Below are 16,291 nucleotides of genomic sequence, written 5' to 3'. Positions count from 1 at the left end.
CTTTATATTTTCCTAACTATTTTTGATGTACGATTAGGCCCGGGTGGTTTTTTTAAATCTTTCGCTCTAGAAACGTCTCGGAATACCTGATAGTCTAGTGGTAGGTCAGGGTGATGGTACGGTCTGCATTTGGTTGATAACGTATCGTTTAGAGTATGCTTTGTCGCGCATATTTATAGTGTTTTTACTAAAAAAAACCTTTTGCAGCCTTTTAAGAATTACGGTTTGTTTGTTGAAGGGAGTTGTCTCGTATTTTTCGCTGTAAATATTGAAGACGTAGAGGTGTAGGTTTTTTTTTGCTTAAATTTAGAGGTTAAGAACACGAAATTCGTCCAGAAAATGAAGATTTATTTACGCATTTCTTAAGACTATCTTGATTTTAGGCTTACCAAAAGTCGTGAAAAGACTGAAATTCTTCACGTATACTGAGTTCCTAAGCCGTTGGGATGTCTTGTGAAAAAAAGGCACAAATGATCTGTTAGAATTTAGCCTTAATTGCTACTACTATCGAAGGCTAGACCACCCTTTTACGTGTAAGCTTTTAATGTCGCGTAAATTTGATTTCTAGGGGCACGTGTCGTTCGGGGGAAAAACGATATTTCACTTCTCCCTGAACATTGGTGTATCGCGGTTGGAACACTTCTACAGGGGCTTATATCATTTTGAACCTATATTAAAAAATGGGCTTCAAATATTAAAAAAAGAATATGAAAGCATTTGTTGTTTTAAATGATTTAATCGTTTCTTTTCGTAAAACCCCAAAATCTTTTGGGTAAAAAAAAAACAAAAAACAAAAATAGGATAGAAGCAAACGTAAAATGTAATGAGCACTTTTCAAATTTGTTTCTTTACACAAAATATATATATATTTACAGGCCAACTTTTATAAAGACCAGTTTGAAAAAGTATACATTTTTAATTTTATTTTTTCAATGATAATGATAATTTTTTTATATATTTTAATTAATAGCCATTTCGTTTTTGGCGTATTTAATGGGAAATACTCTTTGACTATTAATTCCAAATTATATCACCTTTTAATTATGAGATCAACATTAATCCAAACTTGTATATAGAAAACTATGCTAATTTTTGAAATGAAAAAATATATAATAGTACAATAATATTAAGTAAATAATTTTTAGAGAGAAATACGAAAATTTTATTTTTTTTAAATCAGTTTTTATGCAAAGTATATTTTTGGTATATTTGAGCGTAACAAGAAATATTTAAAAACAAAATCAACGGAGAGAAAAAAGCTATACGAAATTATTTGAAATTTTGGCAGTATTTCTTTTAAGTACCGGTTGGGGTAAATTTTATATAAAATAATATCTATATAATAAGATGGAATTGTTTTTTTATATCACCAACACTAAAATGATAAGATTTTTTTCAAAATAATAAGGAAATAGATATCCACAAGGAAATACAAAGAAAAAAAAAACATTTTTGGCAAATTAAATATTTTAAATTATTATATATATATAAAAAATCGAGATCCTTTTGGAAAAGCTGAATACGATTATTCATAATTTATTATGAAAAATGGTGAAAATATTATGATACACTAAATATTACATACATTTTTTGGTCATTTTTTTATATTATTTTTCTTTTATTCAGCCTTGTATTACACCAACTGGCCATTTATTTCGATGCTAATTTAACGAAATTTAATTTTAAATAAAAATGTTAAATGGTGCAATAATTTAAATGATGTTGAAGTCGGAGGAGAATATAAATGAAACATTGTGATAGCGCCATGAACAACGCGCCGCTTCCTCATTGTTACAAATATTATTATTTTAATCTAAACGCCAGTTGGTTACAGAAAAAGGGTAATTTTATTTTAATATATCTGTCATAAAAACTAAATTTTGGACCGGTATACAGAGAAAATATTTGAAAAGTCTTTTACACATATATACATACACTTTTTAGTACCGGTAATATTTGTTTTTTATCAAACTTTATAGTACAAAATTTAAAGTCTTTTAAGTTTTGGCCTCAGGGCCACCCGCGTAAGTCTAAGTATCAAAAAAAAATGTTCCTTTTAAGGCACAAAAGAGTTTGTAACTCTTAAATCACAATATCCGTACAAAAGTCTATTTTCTTTTCAACGTAGAAAAAACCCGAATTTCGCTAAAATATGAATTGTCTTTATAAAATACGACATTCTGATTGTCTATGTTGTCGTCTCGCTGGACGTGGTTCGTGTCCTTCACCTCCGGGGGGTTGCGGCTGCCAGTTCAGAAGAGGTTGAAGGAAGTACCGAAGTAAAGCGGCCAAAGTCTCAGCCACCAGAACGTCCATCGTCTCTCGTGCTCTCCTCTGTTGGTTGGTAGGTTGATCGTTTCGGGACAAGTTGCAAGGATTTCGGTAAGAGGAAGATATAAAAAAACTCTTTCGTTTTAGATTGAGTTCTGTAGCTATATATTAAACGGAAGAAGAAGGGGTGGAAAAGAAGCGGGTTCAAAGGTCAAAACAAAAGAAAAACGTCTTTAATGTGCGGTGTATGTGAATTATTCTATTCTATATTAGAAGTCTAAAACCAAAAATTAAATTTGCTTTACAGATTGCACAAAAGGTCAGTAGGTCGATTTTTAATCCCTATGTGATTTAAAAAATTTCTTTCAATAATTCAAAGTCATTCGTGGTATCAACCACAACCTGGATCAGATTTCATTTTAAGTTTATCGACTACAATGGAAACTTTCGCATTCATGTCTTTTCAATAAATTTAAATAAACGATGAAGTTGGCCAAAAGAAGGGGCAAAATGGACACGATTTATTTTGGGCCTTTGTGTCGAAAAGGGGACCCCTTTGTTGGTTAGAGTCCCATTGGGGAGGGGGGGGGTGAAGGGGACGAAATTTACCCGTTACCACGACCCTTACTATTTCAGCGCATGGCAACGCGAGTTCAAGGTTAACCCTAAAAATAGCGCTACAACAGAAACTCTTTTCGTAAAGAACAAAGATACATTGGAAAACGAGAAAGTTGGGGGAAGCTTTCAGTGTTCCCCTTTTTTTTATCCTTCCGAGACAGTCTAAAGTAACCCAATGGCTTAGAAGAAGCGTTTGGACTGGGTAAAGTATACGCTAGCCAACTGTCCGATCAATCTTCCAACGATAAGATAAGTCCCCTTCCCCCTATAACTCCCGTCTCACTCCCTACGCCCGGGCAGAAATAATTTATTGCCCAAACCAATAACACCGAGTTCGAACACGACGGTTAGTTGAAATTCTAATTAAATATTGTCTTTAATTACTACATTTTCTGTGCTAAGTGAAAAATTACCGGCTAAATTAATTTTAATTATAAATTTTATATAATTATTTATTTCATAAACTCGGGTTTTCAATATCGGTGTACTTTTAGCAGATCGGACCTTAACGACTACTTAACCCCCAACTGAATATTTCCCAACTGTACGACTAATTCCAGTACAACCAATTTGGTTTGATAAATAATAACTAAAGACGAAACGTATCAGTATAAGCCTGTATTACTAGGAACATAAATAGACCGTGTTATTGCGGTTCATCGGTTGGGGGAAAGATGCGACTGAGCTAAGAGTAGGAACGTTATTATCATCATCTCGGGAGCGGGGATTCTACGGGGGGACCGACCGGCCTACGACGATACGGTAGTTGTAAAATTTGGGGAGACGTAAATAAAAATGGCGTTAAGAGTACAGAGTGGCCAGGTGGTGGCACCGTGGCTCCCCCGAGTGTCTGCGGAGGCAACTACGCTCCAAGCACAGGTGTCGGATCGTAGCGTGGGAACGAAACGTTCCTTTACTTATTTTCACTATCAAAATCGGGGGCGAAACGGGCCTGTTATCCCCGAAAGCCTCGTAAGAACAGCTGGGAGAGCGTGACGTCACCAAGATGGCCGCGCCATCAGCAGCTGGGCTGGTGCCTAACACCTACGACTAAAGCGGACGACATGAAAACGGTTTCTCTCTCCATCTCTCGAGCGTTTTTTACGAGACCAGGGAAGTTTTTTTTTATCATAGGCTGGAAGCCTGTTTAAGGGGATGATGGAACGGCACGAAGCTAGAACTACTCCGTCGCGATTATTTCAATGGAGTAAATCTGACGTTTGACTGCGCGATCATTTGCCTTTTACCGAAAGCGTTTAACTACGAGTTTATCTTATGGCGGTAGGGCAACGCTAAAAATTAAAACCTGTAGTCTATTGAGGACGATTTATTAAAGTGGATTTGGGCATGTTACCGATAGGACTTTGATTCTTATACTGGGCCCTTCGTCTGAAACTGATCCCCGTACCTAAGCAGTGGCGTATCTATTATGGGTGGACACGTGTCAATGGTTATCATGGTGTGGTACTTACTAATCAAAGCGTGTAAAAACGTTTTTTTTTAAAATTTCTCTAATTTGTATTAGTTTTTATTTTATTCACCCGACCCCTCCCCCCCTTCCCCTAGCTACGCCACTGTGCCTAAGTTAGTAAATGACAGTACAAATCGTAACCAGTGCAATATAATAGGTTTATTACAATAAGAAATAAATAAAACAAATTAATAATGGTGCTCAAATAGACGCGTTTTAAAGATTAAATTTTTCAATAACTAGCGTCTCACTTTCGGACGACGCGAACAGTAGGCGTAAAATGAAACACGTCAAGAATAATTGTTTAGCCATACTAACCAGCATGACGTCACCGTTGTGAAACTCTTCGAATGCGTCGCTTAAAGAGCGAAGGCGGGACCCAACAGTTAAAATGGAATCCTCTTCTTGAGGAGTCATTGGATGTCCCTGGGCGTCCAAACCAGGGAAAGAGCATGTTGATAAGGATCTTGGGCGTCGGGGGCGCATTGAGGGTGGGACCACGTCCGGTAAAGGAGCGTCCATAGCTGAACTAGCCCTCCTATGTCGGACACTTCTGTCCGCGTGAACGTGGATTACGGGTACCACTGAAAGGAACGAAAAAAAAACAACATTTATTAAAATTGTCACTCCCACGTGGATATTTGGCCAATAAGCAAATTACGGATATGTTTTGTTAATTAAGATTGACCAGTCCTCCCCTTAATTACTTCTCGAGTACGTGGTCAACCCCATTTCCTCCAATAAACGCGGGTGAACTAACAATTCCGACTAAAATCGGAGGCGTTGCGTCGGTTGATCTCTGTCTTTGTACGCATTGCCAGCTGATTGGGGTTCCGGGGTCTGTCATACCCAGGCACACTTGTCCCGTGAAGTGCCGGAGATCCCGTTTCCCCAGAGCGACCCATTCAAAGTTGAGAAAGTGCCTTATTGTTGAGACGCGCGTCTATTATGTATATTTCAATCGTGCAATTATTTCCCGTATGGGATCGGAAGGGGAATTTTTATTTTTCCGGATAAACTACCCTCTCTGATAATTTGATTCCCACTGAGGCGCCGTTATGTCTAACGCGCGAAAACCGCGGATAACTGACAGCTAACGTAATTAGCTCTTTTCTTACGTAACCGGGGGAAGTTTAATTTTTATAAACAGATATTAGATAAATATCTCTATAGGCCTGTTCAAATTGGACATCACGCCACGCTCCCCGTCAAAATCAACCGCTAGGTTTTAGTTTTACGTATATTGAATTTCCTGAGAGTTGTAAAACCGAAAAATCCCCTTCCGCGATATTTGGTTCACCCTTTCGCGGATAGATGGCGCCAGTGGCACTGCGAACGCGAAATGTTTTTAAGTGGAAATGACGCTATGCTCGGGAATATTACGCGGAAAAGAATGAAATATAGAGGTGATATAGAGCGAAAGTAGGCCTTTTTAAATGAAATGTCAACAAAACTAGATGGGGAAGGAATATATTTAAAAATAGAGCTCGAAATTTCTTTTTCCCGGGGATAGCGGTGATGCAAGTTTCGGGAGAGGACGGAATTACGCGTTGACATCATGTTGCTTTCACGAGGGCAATTTTTTACAAGGAGTATCTATTAATGAGCCTCTGAGGAGGTAAGAATTTAAAGGGCGGGCCCACCCGCTGAGAAAGATGGCGCCTCATGACGCGTTCCCTACTAGCCGAATCGACCGATTTCTCATTTATCTCTCCCTCGCTTTCTCCTCATTAATTATTTTATTATAGAACGATGGAGAAAGGATTGATTCACCGTCAGTAACGCGGGTTTCCCACTTGGCCTATAATGAAATGTGCTATTTCGTCAATATTAAAAACCTGAATAAAGAGTTACTACACTTTCTGAAATAGGTTTTGTGTTTTCTTGAAAATAATTATAGGTTCATGGTTACCATAGATATAAGAAATGTATATAAAGGTCTAGATAAATTTCGGGGCGTCTAAGCCTAACATAAAATACGGAATTGACACCTAGCAGACACCGAGGAAGGCACGTGACCAAGAGCGCGAGCTCTCTTAGCATTTTAGTACTAAGTGCTTGACCTTTCCGCAGGCGGTAGTATTTAGACACCATCTGTTGGTGACGTTTAGTATCATTTTTAAGCAGGAGACAATGGCTCTCGCGACGATAGCACGAGCTTTCTTACCGATAGATAGCGTCTTATAAGGATAGCCTGCAGAAATTACGCGTTTCTGCTAGCTGTCATCTCCGTATTCACTCCCTTTGAAATATTTTATCTAGACCTTTATATACGTTTCCTATATCTATGATGGTTACAGATAATCCTTTTCTATTCGCGACCGAAACGAGTCTAGGTGGCGTAACGGTGCTAGTTTCTCCGTGATAGCGCCTATGATCTAGCGCCTGCTACGGACAAATTAAATAGTCATAAGAACGTTTCTAATTAAATAAACTTATCAAAATATAAGTAAACGATGCAAAAATTATATTAAAATGCAAGTATCATTATTATAAGTAAAATTTACGAATAACGATGAGGAAAAACTAATAGCGTCTGCTTTAACCGCTAACTTTCAATGGCGAACCAAAGGGGGCGTTTCAATAGTTTTCGGTCGCGAATAGAAATTTGTGTGCTTTATTTTATTTATGAATTTAAAAGGCTTATTTCGCTATTTTCAGAAATTTCGTAAAATTGCAACCATGAAAACGACATATAAGCGTCGTCTGCTAGACGCAAAAGATATATTTTCGGCATACGAAGGTAATTTGTTTTGAATAATTTAAATTATTGTTGGTGTTATAAGGATACATAAATAAATATTAAAATGATAATGATAATTACAAGTAATATTAATGTTGGGTGCATCAGTGACTCTAGTTTGCATTTTAGTTTATGCACAACTCAATTAATTGTCAAGCCTTGGCCCAAGTTATTTATAAGTGAAAACTATTCATTTGCCCTAAGCTATTGAATTTGATACGAAACAAGATAACTTGCAGACACAAAATAGATATTTCTTGATAATGCATAAATTGTATGTAAAAGATAATGTTGGCGCATTCAAAAATTGTTTATCATTTTAAGATACCCAAGACATAAATTTGAAATCGTTTAACTATGAAAATGTAACGTAATTGCATACTAGCTTGTCTGTTAAAGTAGTGGGTTAATATTTCCCATGTTAACTAGTACATCTTAAAGCGGGTTCAAGTCCCTAGTTTTAACTTCTTTCAGCGGCCACCAGGGGCCTCGCGTAAAAACGAGCCAACCCCGCAGCTGATAACACGTTTTCCTGGGCTTCTAAACATTAAGCTAATAAAAATAGGAGGGAAAAAAAGAAAAAAAGACGGCAAGGTCAAAGTTGAAAGGGCCTCGTAAGAAAGTGACAGATAGAAATCTATTCTTTCAGTAGAGAAAATAAGTCGATCTACGGCGCGGGCGATACGTAAAAAACGTTGGCGCGTGTCTTGTATAAAATGCGTTTTAAACTTTTAGGAAGAGAAAAGCTACGAACGGGGAGCATCCACTAAGCTCTAAAAGGAAGACACTGTTTATCTCTACATCAGGGGAACTCTTCGGGGCGTCATTTATATAAACGTATGCTAAAAAATTCCCGGGGACTTCTTAACTCGCTTAGAAGGAAAAAAAACAACAAGTAGAATATGATAAGAGATCGTGACGTAACTGCGCACGCGCGGGCAAACTTGGCGGGAATTTTTTTTTTACTTATATTTCTTATGGCGAACTTTCTTTTTTAATTTTGGAATCGCGTTTCCCCCGCGCTAGTCGTTCCACCCTGCTGGCTGGGCGGGTGGCGGGTGGCGGCGGTTCGCGTGGCGTCGCTTCGAATCCCCGGGCATCCCCGTTCCTAGTCCGGTTTTCTCTCCTTTCTCATTATCTACGGGCGCCGAAAAAAACGTTCTTTTCAACTTTTTGATAAGTCGGAGAAGGCCCGGGCAAGAATCTGAGCTCCGCCATTGGAGCAGAGAGCGGGCTTTAGAGCATTATGCCAGAGGGGGCAGCGGGGAACCTAGGAGGTTGCTTACCCCCGAAATAAAGAAAAAAATAAGAGGGGGATCTCGGAAGTTGTAAGATGGAGTAGCTAAACGCACGTGTTGCACGCGAGGGGATGTTTACGTTCGGGACTTGCGGGGGCATGCCCGCTTGTTTACTGTCTCGCTTTCGCTACCCTCACCCGCTACCGCTTACGAAGCCTACCCGGGGAGGTACAGTCCCTATGGGTAGCTGTTGGATATAGAAAATCTACGACGTATGTTTAACCTTCCTTCACCCTTGGCAACGCTCTCAAGTGACATTCGAGGCGTTAGGCTTACCACCGGCTCCGGGCGCCCTTCCCCCTTAGCCCCCCCCCCCCGGTCTCGGGTCAAAATGTCCAGTCTAATATTGGAAAGGGGCCACTGACTCTGATCTCCTTGTAAATATAAATCTTTCTTAGCGCTCTCTTTTTCTCGAGGAGTTGATTGTTTACGCCGGAAAAACACGTTGGATGGATGCGGATGAAGGGGGGCGTGAAAACTCTCTCCGTTTCGACCCCTTCCCACTGACAGAGCATCCTTTTTCCTTCCTTCGAGCGCCTATACTATGTCAAGCCCGTCTTTATTTTGATGCGAAATGGGTTAGGGTAACTTTATACCAGTGACCTAAAGCCGAATTCAGATTGTTTGGACAAGACTTTTTTTTTAAATTCGAGTAGCGTAGTTAGGCTTTGGTAATTTAGCAGGGTTGCCACATTTTTTCACAGTCAAATTCCCCGACTTTTTGTCCATCTACGGAGATTTTCCCTGACTTATTTTGTGCCAAGATTTGGTAGTTTTTAATCTATACTTTAGTAAAGTTTCCTATTTGCAACCGAAATTAAATTCCCTGACATTTACCTGAGTTTTAGGCTAATTTTTAAAATTCCCCGACTTTTCCCTGATATTTATACCCATATTAAAATACCCTGACTTTTCCAGGAATTCCAAGTACCGTGGCAACCCTGTTTAGTTTCTTATTACGTCTATCGTTGGCCCGTAAATAGGGTGTATATAAAGCATAGACTAAATCTCTAAACGTTAAAACAATTACAAAAAAAGCTTATACGATTTAGTTTATAATGACTCTAAATGCGGAGAATAGGTTGAACAATTTTCGAGACATTTTACTAAGCCAATTCTAAAATATATCCAATTTAAAATATTAAAATAATACTCATAAATATTTTAAAGTTACTGATAAGATACCGTGAATTTTGTAACATATGTCATTGAACAAGGTCCAACGCTTTGATGTTGGACAGAGTTGATTGATAACGGTACAAGTCTATACAGTTTATTTTCCTTACTGGAAGTTGGCTTTCCATTATAGCCTTTTTTCATTGAAATTAGAGGATTCGTACGAAATTCTCTGATCAAGAAAAGTAGCTGGCTTTTCCACGTTACCCGTAACAAATTTAAACCAATATCTCTGACTTTTATTGATAAGCTTCCTGACTATTATAACAGTATTTCGAGATCATTAACTATCATAACGTATCACAATATTATTTGGTTGACTAATTAAAATCCCTCACTATATTAAATTATTTAAATCCCTGAACTTTTCCCTCCATTTTGGTAATCTCTGATTCAGAGCCAGGTTCCGTACGAGGTTTAAATTTAAATAATAATAATCATAATAATAATAATAATCAGCTAGGCTAATACCCAAGGCACCACCATAGGCCTAAGTCGTCAAGCGACTTTTAAAGTATTTAATTTAGGTGGCCGGGTTACTATTATTGAATCCAACTTCCAGCGATTAACAATGTAACCCCTCATTAAGATCAATAATAAAAAAAAATAACCCACCGATTGGTGGATCCGTCTGTGTGGACACGGTGGACACTGTCCTACTGTCGGCGTAGCACGCTGGTGGCGCGGACGAGCCTCTGGGTCGCGTGGCTGTAGTCGCGCTGGAGATCAAAGCGACGGGACTCGATGCCAAGAAACCAGAGCGGTACAAAGGCGACACGGAAAAAGGGTTGAAGCCGCGAGAGTTCTGGCCAGTTCGTTGGATGGATATAGGCGGAGTAGCTTGGTCAGCGCGGGGCGAATCCAAGTCTTCGTCGAGCGCGGGTGCACGGGGACTCGAGACGAATCTGTCGGGGCTGTTGGGAGGCGAGCTCCGATGTCCGTTTAAGTCGATAGAGTTGGGCATGTCGTCGTCGAATGTGAACCTCCTGGAGTATGTTACGCTGGACGGCGACGCCTCGTAACCGGAGTCTTCCGGCGATTGAACTAGAGTGTCCGGTGGTGAAAAGTTGTAGGTGACTCGAGATCGCCTGCGTCTAGCTCTGGGATGGTACTGCGGAGTTATAAAGTTCTGACTAGATTTATCCGCGTCGTTCTCTTTCTCCATTTAGTTGGGAGAATCACTCCGAATCGTGTTCTTGGAAGCCTTTACGGGTGATGGGCGGGAACAAATAATACAATCAGATTAGATTAGAAAGTTACGTAGTTCACTTTTCGTATCGCCGTTGATTACGATCGTGTCAAATTGTAGGTCACACGCGGAAACCTATCGCCCGTTTCCTCACTGAATGTAATTTTGGCATCCCAGTAATAACCTTACGCTTATCCCGTCCTTGAATAAATCCATACGGATTATCTCGTAAATAAACAATTAATTGGTTTGTCACTGTTTATTGATTCCACCTTTTTTGGGGGGTATTTGAACCCGGATGGATGTCTTTCCAGGTGATCAGCTGGGATTTTCGGAAATATATTGACTAATTAGCCGGTGAGTAATTAATTTATGCACGCGGTCGCGTGGGTCTTCCTATATAGTATCAGTTTCGCTTCATTAGATTTCGTAAATGTACGGTTCCCCCCAGATGCGAATCAAAACTTTCTGGCGTGTTTTATCTTACATAGATAAGACCCGGTTAAATTTACTTTTTCCATTTAGAAAATAATATAAATTCAACGCGAAAAAATGAAATTGGGAAAATAGGTTGGGCTTCCCCGCTTAGCTCGTAACGTGCCCGAACTTGCCCAACACCGGCTACGGTCGTCGGTCGGATGCTGAGGTGAGATGGGGATCACCCCCTCAAAAATAAATAATAAAGTTTAAACAAATAACAAACCTTAGAATAAGCTCCTAAGTGGATTAATATCAATAGTTGGTAATTTCGAAACCAAATTAACAGGTATGTAAAAATCGAAACGTAACTAAAAATAGACAAATAAGGCTGTCGGGACAGGTAGCGAGCGGAACGTCGATTTGAGGTCCTTCGCGGGCGAGCGCTGTAGCGGTAATGAAGAACTAGCGTCACGGGGATCGCTCTACAAGCGCGGTTCCATTCTACGCCGTCATCGTTAGCCGCTGCGCGGCGCCCGTGACCCAGACTCTATAACAGGCTGACGTCACGTCGAAAGGGAAGACTCGTGACGTCACGCTTTCTTATTGGCTAAGACGCTTACAGCAATCCCGGGTTAACGTCCTGGTCCGCCGTTTCTCTTCGAGATAAGGTCGATCCGGATAAGTCATCACGAACTACGTACGACTGTTGTGACTGACTCGAACGATGTTTTTTCAGCTCCCCCATTTGGGGGGAATTAACCCATATTTCGTTCCGAACACCATTCTCGTCCGCATCGTATACATCTATTCTTTTATTAAACTCTTTAGTGACTTGACGATTTAAAAGTTACGTTCACTCGTAGGCAGAGAAAGAACTAGAAATATTTAAAATAGCGATCCCACTTTTGGAATTTGTGAAATGCGTGCGCGTCGGTAGACCACAAAAGGGCCGTTGACCAGATTCAAGGTGAAATTTCATTGAAAGTTACACGCGCCTGTTTTTGACTAAAAGAGAGGGGGCTGTTTCGTGATTCTGACGCCGTTTAATAATCGAGTATTTTGTTTAATACCTGGCAGAGGGTAAAGTTTGCGCCCCGTTCACGAAACGTAAAGTGGCGTAGTTTTGGTTCGTGACTAAATATTCGTTTTCAATCTCATGGTTTTTTAAACTTGCGAAAGCACGCATCCGTAAAGAGAAACCATAGCCTTTTGTTGCCCTAGCGGAAAGGTATTAGCCCCCCCTGTTACCGTTATTTTCCCCCCTGGTTTCGTTAATAGCGTGAAATCATGTTTCAACCCGCGATATTAAGTAATTTAAATCCTTTCAATAGAACCGTTGTTCATAATTAATTAATTAATTAATTAATTCTATAAATATAACTAGTTCCGCTTCCCCTTCCAAAATAAAAACTAAAATATAGGTCCAAAGTCCAAACCAATGGATGGGACGCTTTAGATTTTTTTATACGGGATTTTAGACCTGAAAATTATTTGGGAACACTGATTTTGAGATTTTAATGTACGATTTTGATTTACCGTTTGTTATGCCGATATTAAGATTTTATTACAGGTTTCCTCTCACATTTTGAGATTTCAAGATTACCTAACTTCTTTTTTTTTCCTTCAGTGATTTCAGTCTCACGTGACACGACGCTTTTTCGCATAGCGAAGAAAAAAACAGCACAAAATGGCGGCCATAGTTATAGCTACGAAGTGAAATTATTCTATAGTTTGTAATTTTGACCTATGTCCAATCTTTTAGGTCAAAAAGCCCGTAAAGTTTTTTCAATGGCACAACTTGGACGTTTTGCCGTGAAGCGACTTTAATTTTAAAATTAAGTAATTAATTGTGGAAAAAAAATGGTATTATTAGAGAGGTATCCGTACTTATATAAGCGGAATATGGTGAGTAATTTTATTCTTTGAATATTTCTCGAAAAGGGGCAAAATACGTGAAACCGTTCTCTTGGTCAATTTTAAGCGAAATAACACAAATGCAAAATAAACGAAGCGAGTAAATTCGCCGTAAAATGGCGTTTTGTCCGGCGCCGCCGCTGTGTATTGCATTGGCGTGCGCGGTGGGTGTACACGAGTCAAAACAATGCACGCGACGGCGGACGCGGGGTTTTCTCCCTCGCATTAATAAGCCGCCCATTTCAACAGGTATTTAGAAGCGCTCATTTTCCTGGAAGACAAAGATTGCCGAAAGGCTAATAACACTAGACCTGTCACGATTAACCGAGACCTCATTCTACTGGGACATTTATAATTTAAGCACTGTATGACGGGTAAATAAAAGGTGTAAAATATTGATTTTAAAACTTATAATTAGTACGACAGTTTTATCTAATAATTATAATAGTCACAACATCTGGAACACTCTCTACAATAGAGACTTGGCACTCCGTAGCTTTGGCCATGGCCGCCATCGTGGTATTATTTTTCTCCCCACGATAAAAACTATTTAAAAAAAACTGTGACGTAGCACTGCCAAGTCCCTATAGACAGATTAACCCGAAAACGCGTAAGTGGAACTTGTTGGAAGTCTACGCCTTTTATCTACGAGTTATTCCTATCAAAATACCCAAACTAAAACCACTCAGAAATGAAACCATCGTTTTGCGGGTTTTTATCTACGAGTTTTGGAGTTTATAATCTCTCGATTATCACGCTTAAAATATTGTCTGATACAGGGTTAGACATAAGGAACTAGTCATGGCATTTGACTACTAAAGTAAATGCTCTGACTACTAAAATTAATCACTAGTCAATTTGACAAGTGAAAAATTTACCTAAATATTCATAAATAATGGCGAATATGGCGTTTCTTAAATTCATCATTCATCAATCCCATTTCATTTCAAAAAATCACATCATGTAACTCAAGTGATAATATACTCCTATTTTAATTCTGACGGGTAAAGCGAAATGTTGGCTGTCCCCCACTAGTCAGGCTGACTACTAAAAAAATATCCTTATGTCCAACCAGTGGCGTAGCCGGGGGGGGGGGCACAGGGGGACCTGCCCCCCCGAAATACATGGTCGTACGTACAAATATTTTTATTTTTTTACTTTTTTTAAAATGGCGTGCCCCCCCCCCCCGAAACAAAATCCTGGCTACGCCACTGTGTCCAACCCTGGTCTGGTACCAGAAGTATATAATATCTGTGTTAAGAGAGTCCTATACATCTTCTCTATGAAACTTAAACTTTCCCATTATTGAAGCTTTTTACACCAGCTGTACTACTCTTACTATCGAAGTTAAATGTTGAAATTCAACCATATTTAGTTTTAGAAAATTACCGCGTTTACTTTTCTGTAATATTATTTATACACTTCTGATCTTACGCAATAATGTCATTATAACCGTATTTTTCCCGTTAAATATTTACTATACAGTGTCACGCAACATGTCAGTGACGTCATACGAATATATTCAAACAGTCATCGAATAGAAATGCATGATAGGGATTCGCTTTCCCTTTTGCCTAATTTCTCACAATCTTATCACCGTCTGCTCTTTATTTATTTTTTGAGGCGTTTGAAATACCAGTGATCATATCATATATTTAAAACAATTGACGTCATGTTAGTTAACTTGTCTAATTAGAAACACCTGCCAATTTATTCCTTTATTACATGAAACAACATTTGTATCATGAGAAATATCTAAAATGAGTATACCAAAACTATAGTCATTTTCTCTATGAAAAAAAAATAGATATATAACTTTCTCAATTAAATCAAAATAGGCAATTTTCCAAAATATATCACTTTCTCTATGAAATCAAAATTCTTCAAAAATATATAACTTTCTCTATGAAATCAAAATTCTTCAAAAATATATAACTTTCTCTATGAAATCAAAATTCTTCAAAAATATATAACTTTCTCTATGAAATCAAAATTCTTCAAAAATATATAACTTTCTCTAAGAAATAAAAATAGGCACTCTTCAAAAATATATAACTTTCTCTAAGAAATAAAAATAGGCATTCTTCAAAAATATATAACTTTCTCTAAGAAATCAAAATAGGCATTCTTCAAAAGTATATAAATTTATCTATTAAATCAAAATAGGCACTTTTCAAAAAAATATAACTTTCTCTATGAAATAAAAAATGTATGCCAAATTCGAACGAACAAAATTTGTAATGAATATAACCTTTTAACTTCAAAATATATATGCCCATTATATTAAAAACCTTAAAAATATACACTAAATGCGATATTTTGCTGGAGTTTTCCCCCTTTAGCCCCCATTTTCCGGCGACCAGAGACCCTGGGTGTAAGTAATGGCGAACCCACGAGGGGAAATGTATACCAGAGGAAAAAATTGTAAATAACCAAATTCAACAATTTATAAAAACATCTTAATTAAAAAAAAAACTAAAAACCAAAAAAATATAAGACAATATAAAAAATAAACCTGAAGTCGAGTAAAATTTCCCTTTCCAAAATGAAAAATAAAAGAAGAAAAATCCCTACCTTAATTTCTCGATTCTTAATCGTTGGGAAGAAAAGAGCAGCGTGAATTGCATTCGAAGGCTGAGAGCGAAACATGGCACTTAATTAAAAAAACACATTTAGAGTTTTAATCACGGCGAATCCAAAACCAAGAAGTCAGTTTTTCGAACGAATAAAATCAGAGCGTAAACATAAAAGTCGCGTGTGAGATTGTTTAGCCAAAATAATAGCGTGTCCTTTCGGAGCGAGCTTTTCGGATGATATGAATCCTTCTCCCCGTTCGTAACTCTCTCCACCAACAGGTCCCTCCGCCCCCCCCCCTTCTGGCGCTCGACGTCACACTCTAAAGGAAGGCTCTGATTGGTGGCATCTCTGGTGGCACGATTCTCGTCAATACTGAGATTGTATATTATTCTTTCTTGGTATAAAAAAGCGATTTTCATTTTACGATTTCGCTACCATCCTCGAATTTATTCCAACTATCTTATTAGGGATTTATATCGAGGCTACAGAGTGGGGTAAAGTCTTTACCGCGACTATTAATTTGAGGTACCAACTGGTTAATTTATTAATTATGTGAGGATGCAATGATTTTGATGGTTTTCTAAGTTCTCATTTGATCTAGTCAGTATAAGTGG

The 16,291-nt window shown here is 38.4% G+C and overlaps 1 protein-coding gene across 3 annotated transcripts; it reads right to left on the bottom strand.

The window, feature by feature from the left end:
- Window positions 1–1,506: 1,506 nt before the first annotated feature.
- Window positions 1,507–15,858, bottom strand: LOC149936133 (uncharacterized). Of its 3 annotated transcripts, none has more exons than XM_090152922.1 (4): window positions 15,675–15,858; window positions 10,193–10,781; window positions 4,679–4,944; window positions 1,507–2,334 (listed from the first exon to the last, which is right to left on the bottom strand). In XM_090152922.1, the coding sequence occupies exons 2-4, from the start codon at window positions 10,740–10,742 to the stop codon at window positions 2,164–2,166; spliced, it is 987 nt and encodes a 328-aa protein (XP_090009048.1). In that variant the 5' UTR covers window positions 10,743–10,781; window positions 15,675–15,858; the 3' UTR covers window positions 1,507–2,163. The 3 variants fall into 3 exon arrangements, with proteins under 3 accessions (XP_090009048.1, XP_090009049.1, XP_090009050.1); XM_090152923.1 differs by lacking the exon at window positions 15,675–15,858 and adding an exon at window positions 11,470–11,553; XM_090152924.1 differs by having other exon boundaries at window positions 2,193–2,432.
- Window positions 15,859–16,291: the final 433 nt, after the last annotated feature.

The sequence above is a fragment of the Leiobunum rupestre genome, chromosome 7, assembly GCF_980474605.1.
Source record: "Leiobunum rupestre chromosome 7, qqLeiRupe1.1.hap1, whole genome shotgun sequence".
Taxonomy (NCBI): Eukaryota; Metazoa; Arthropoda; class Arachnida; order Opiliones; family Sclerosomatidae; genus Leiobunum; species Leiobunum rupestre.
This window is presented reverse-complemented; position numbering and strand designations above follow the sequence as displayed.

Excerpts from the sequence above, each read along its gene's own strand:
- LOC149936133 (XM_090152922.1), bottom strand. The coding sequence starts at position 10,742 with ATGGAGAAAGAGAACGACGCGGATAAATCTAGTCAGAACTTTATAACT. Across the intron at positions 4,945-10,192 it reads ACAGACGGATCCACCAATCG|TGGTACCCGTAATCCACGTT; the intron begins GTGGGTTATTTT and ends CGTTCCTTTCAG. Across the intron at positions 2,335-4,678 it reads ACAACGGTGACGTCATGCTG|AGGAGAGCACGAGAGACGAT; the intron begins GTTAGTATGGCT and ends ACCAACCAACAG.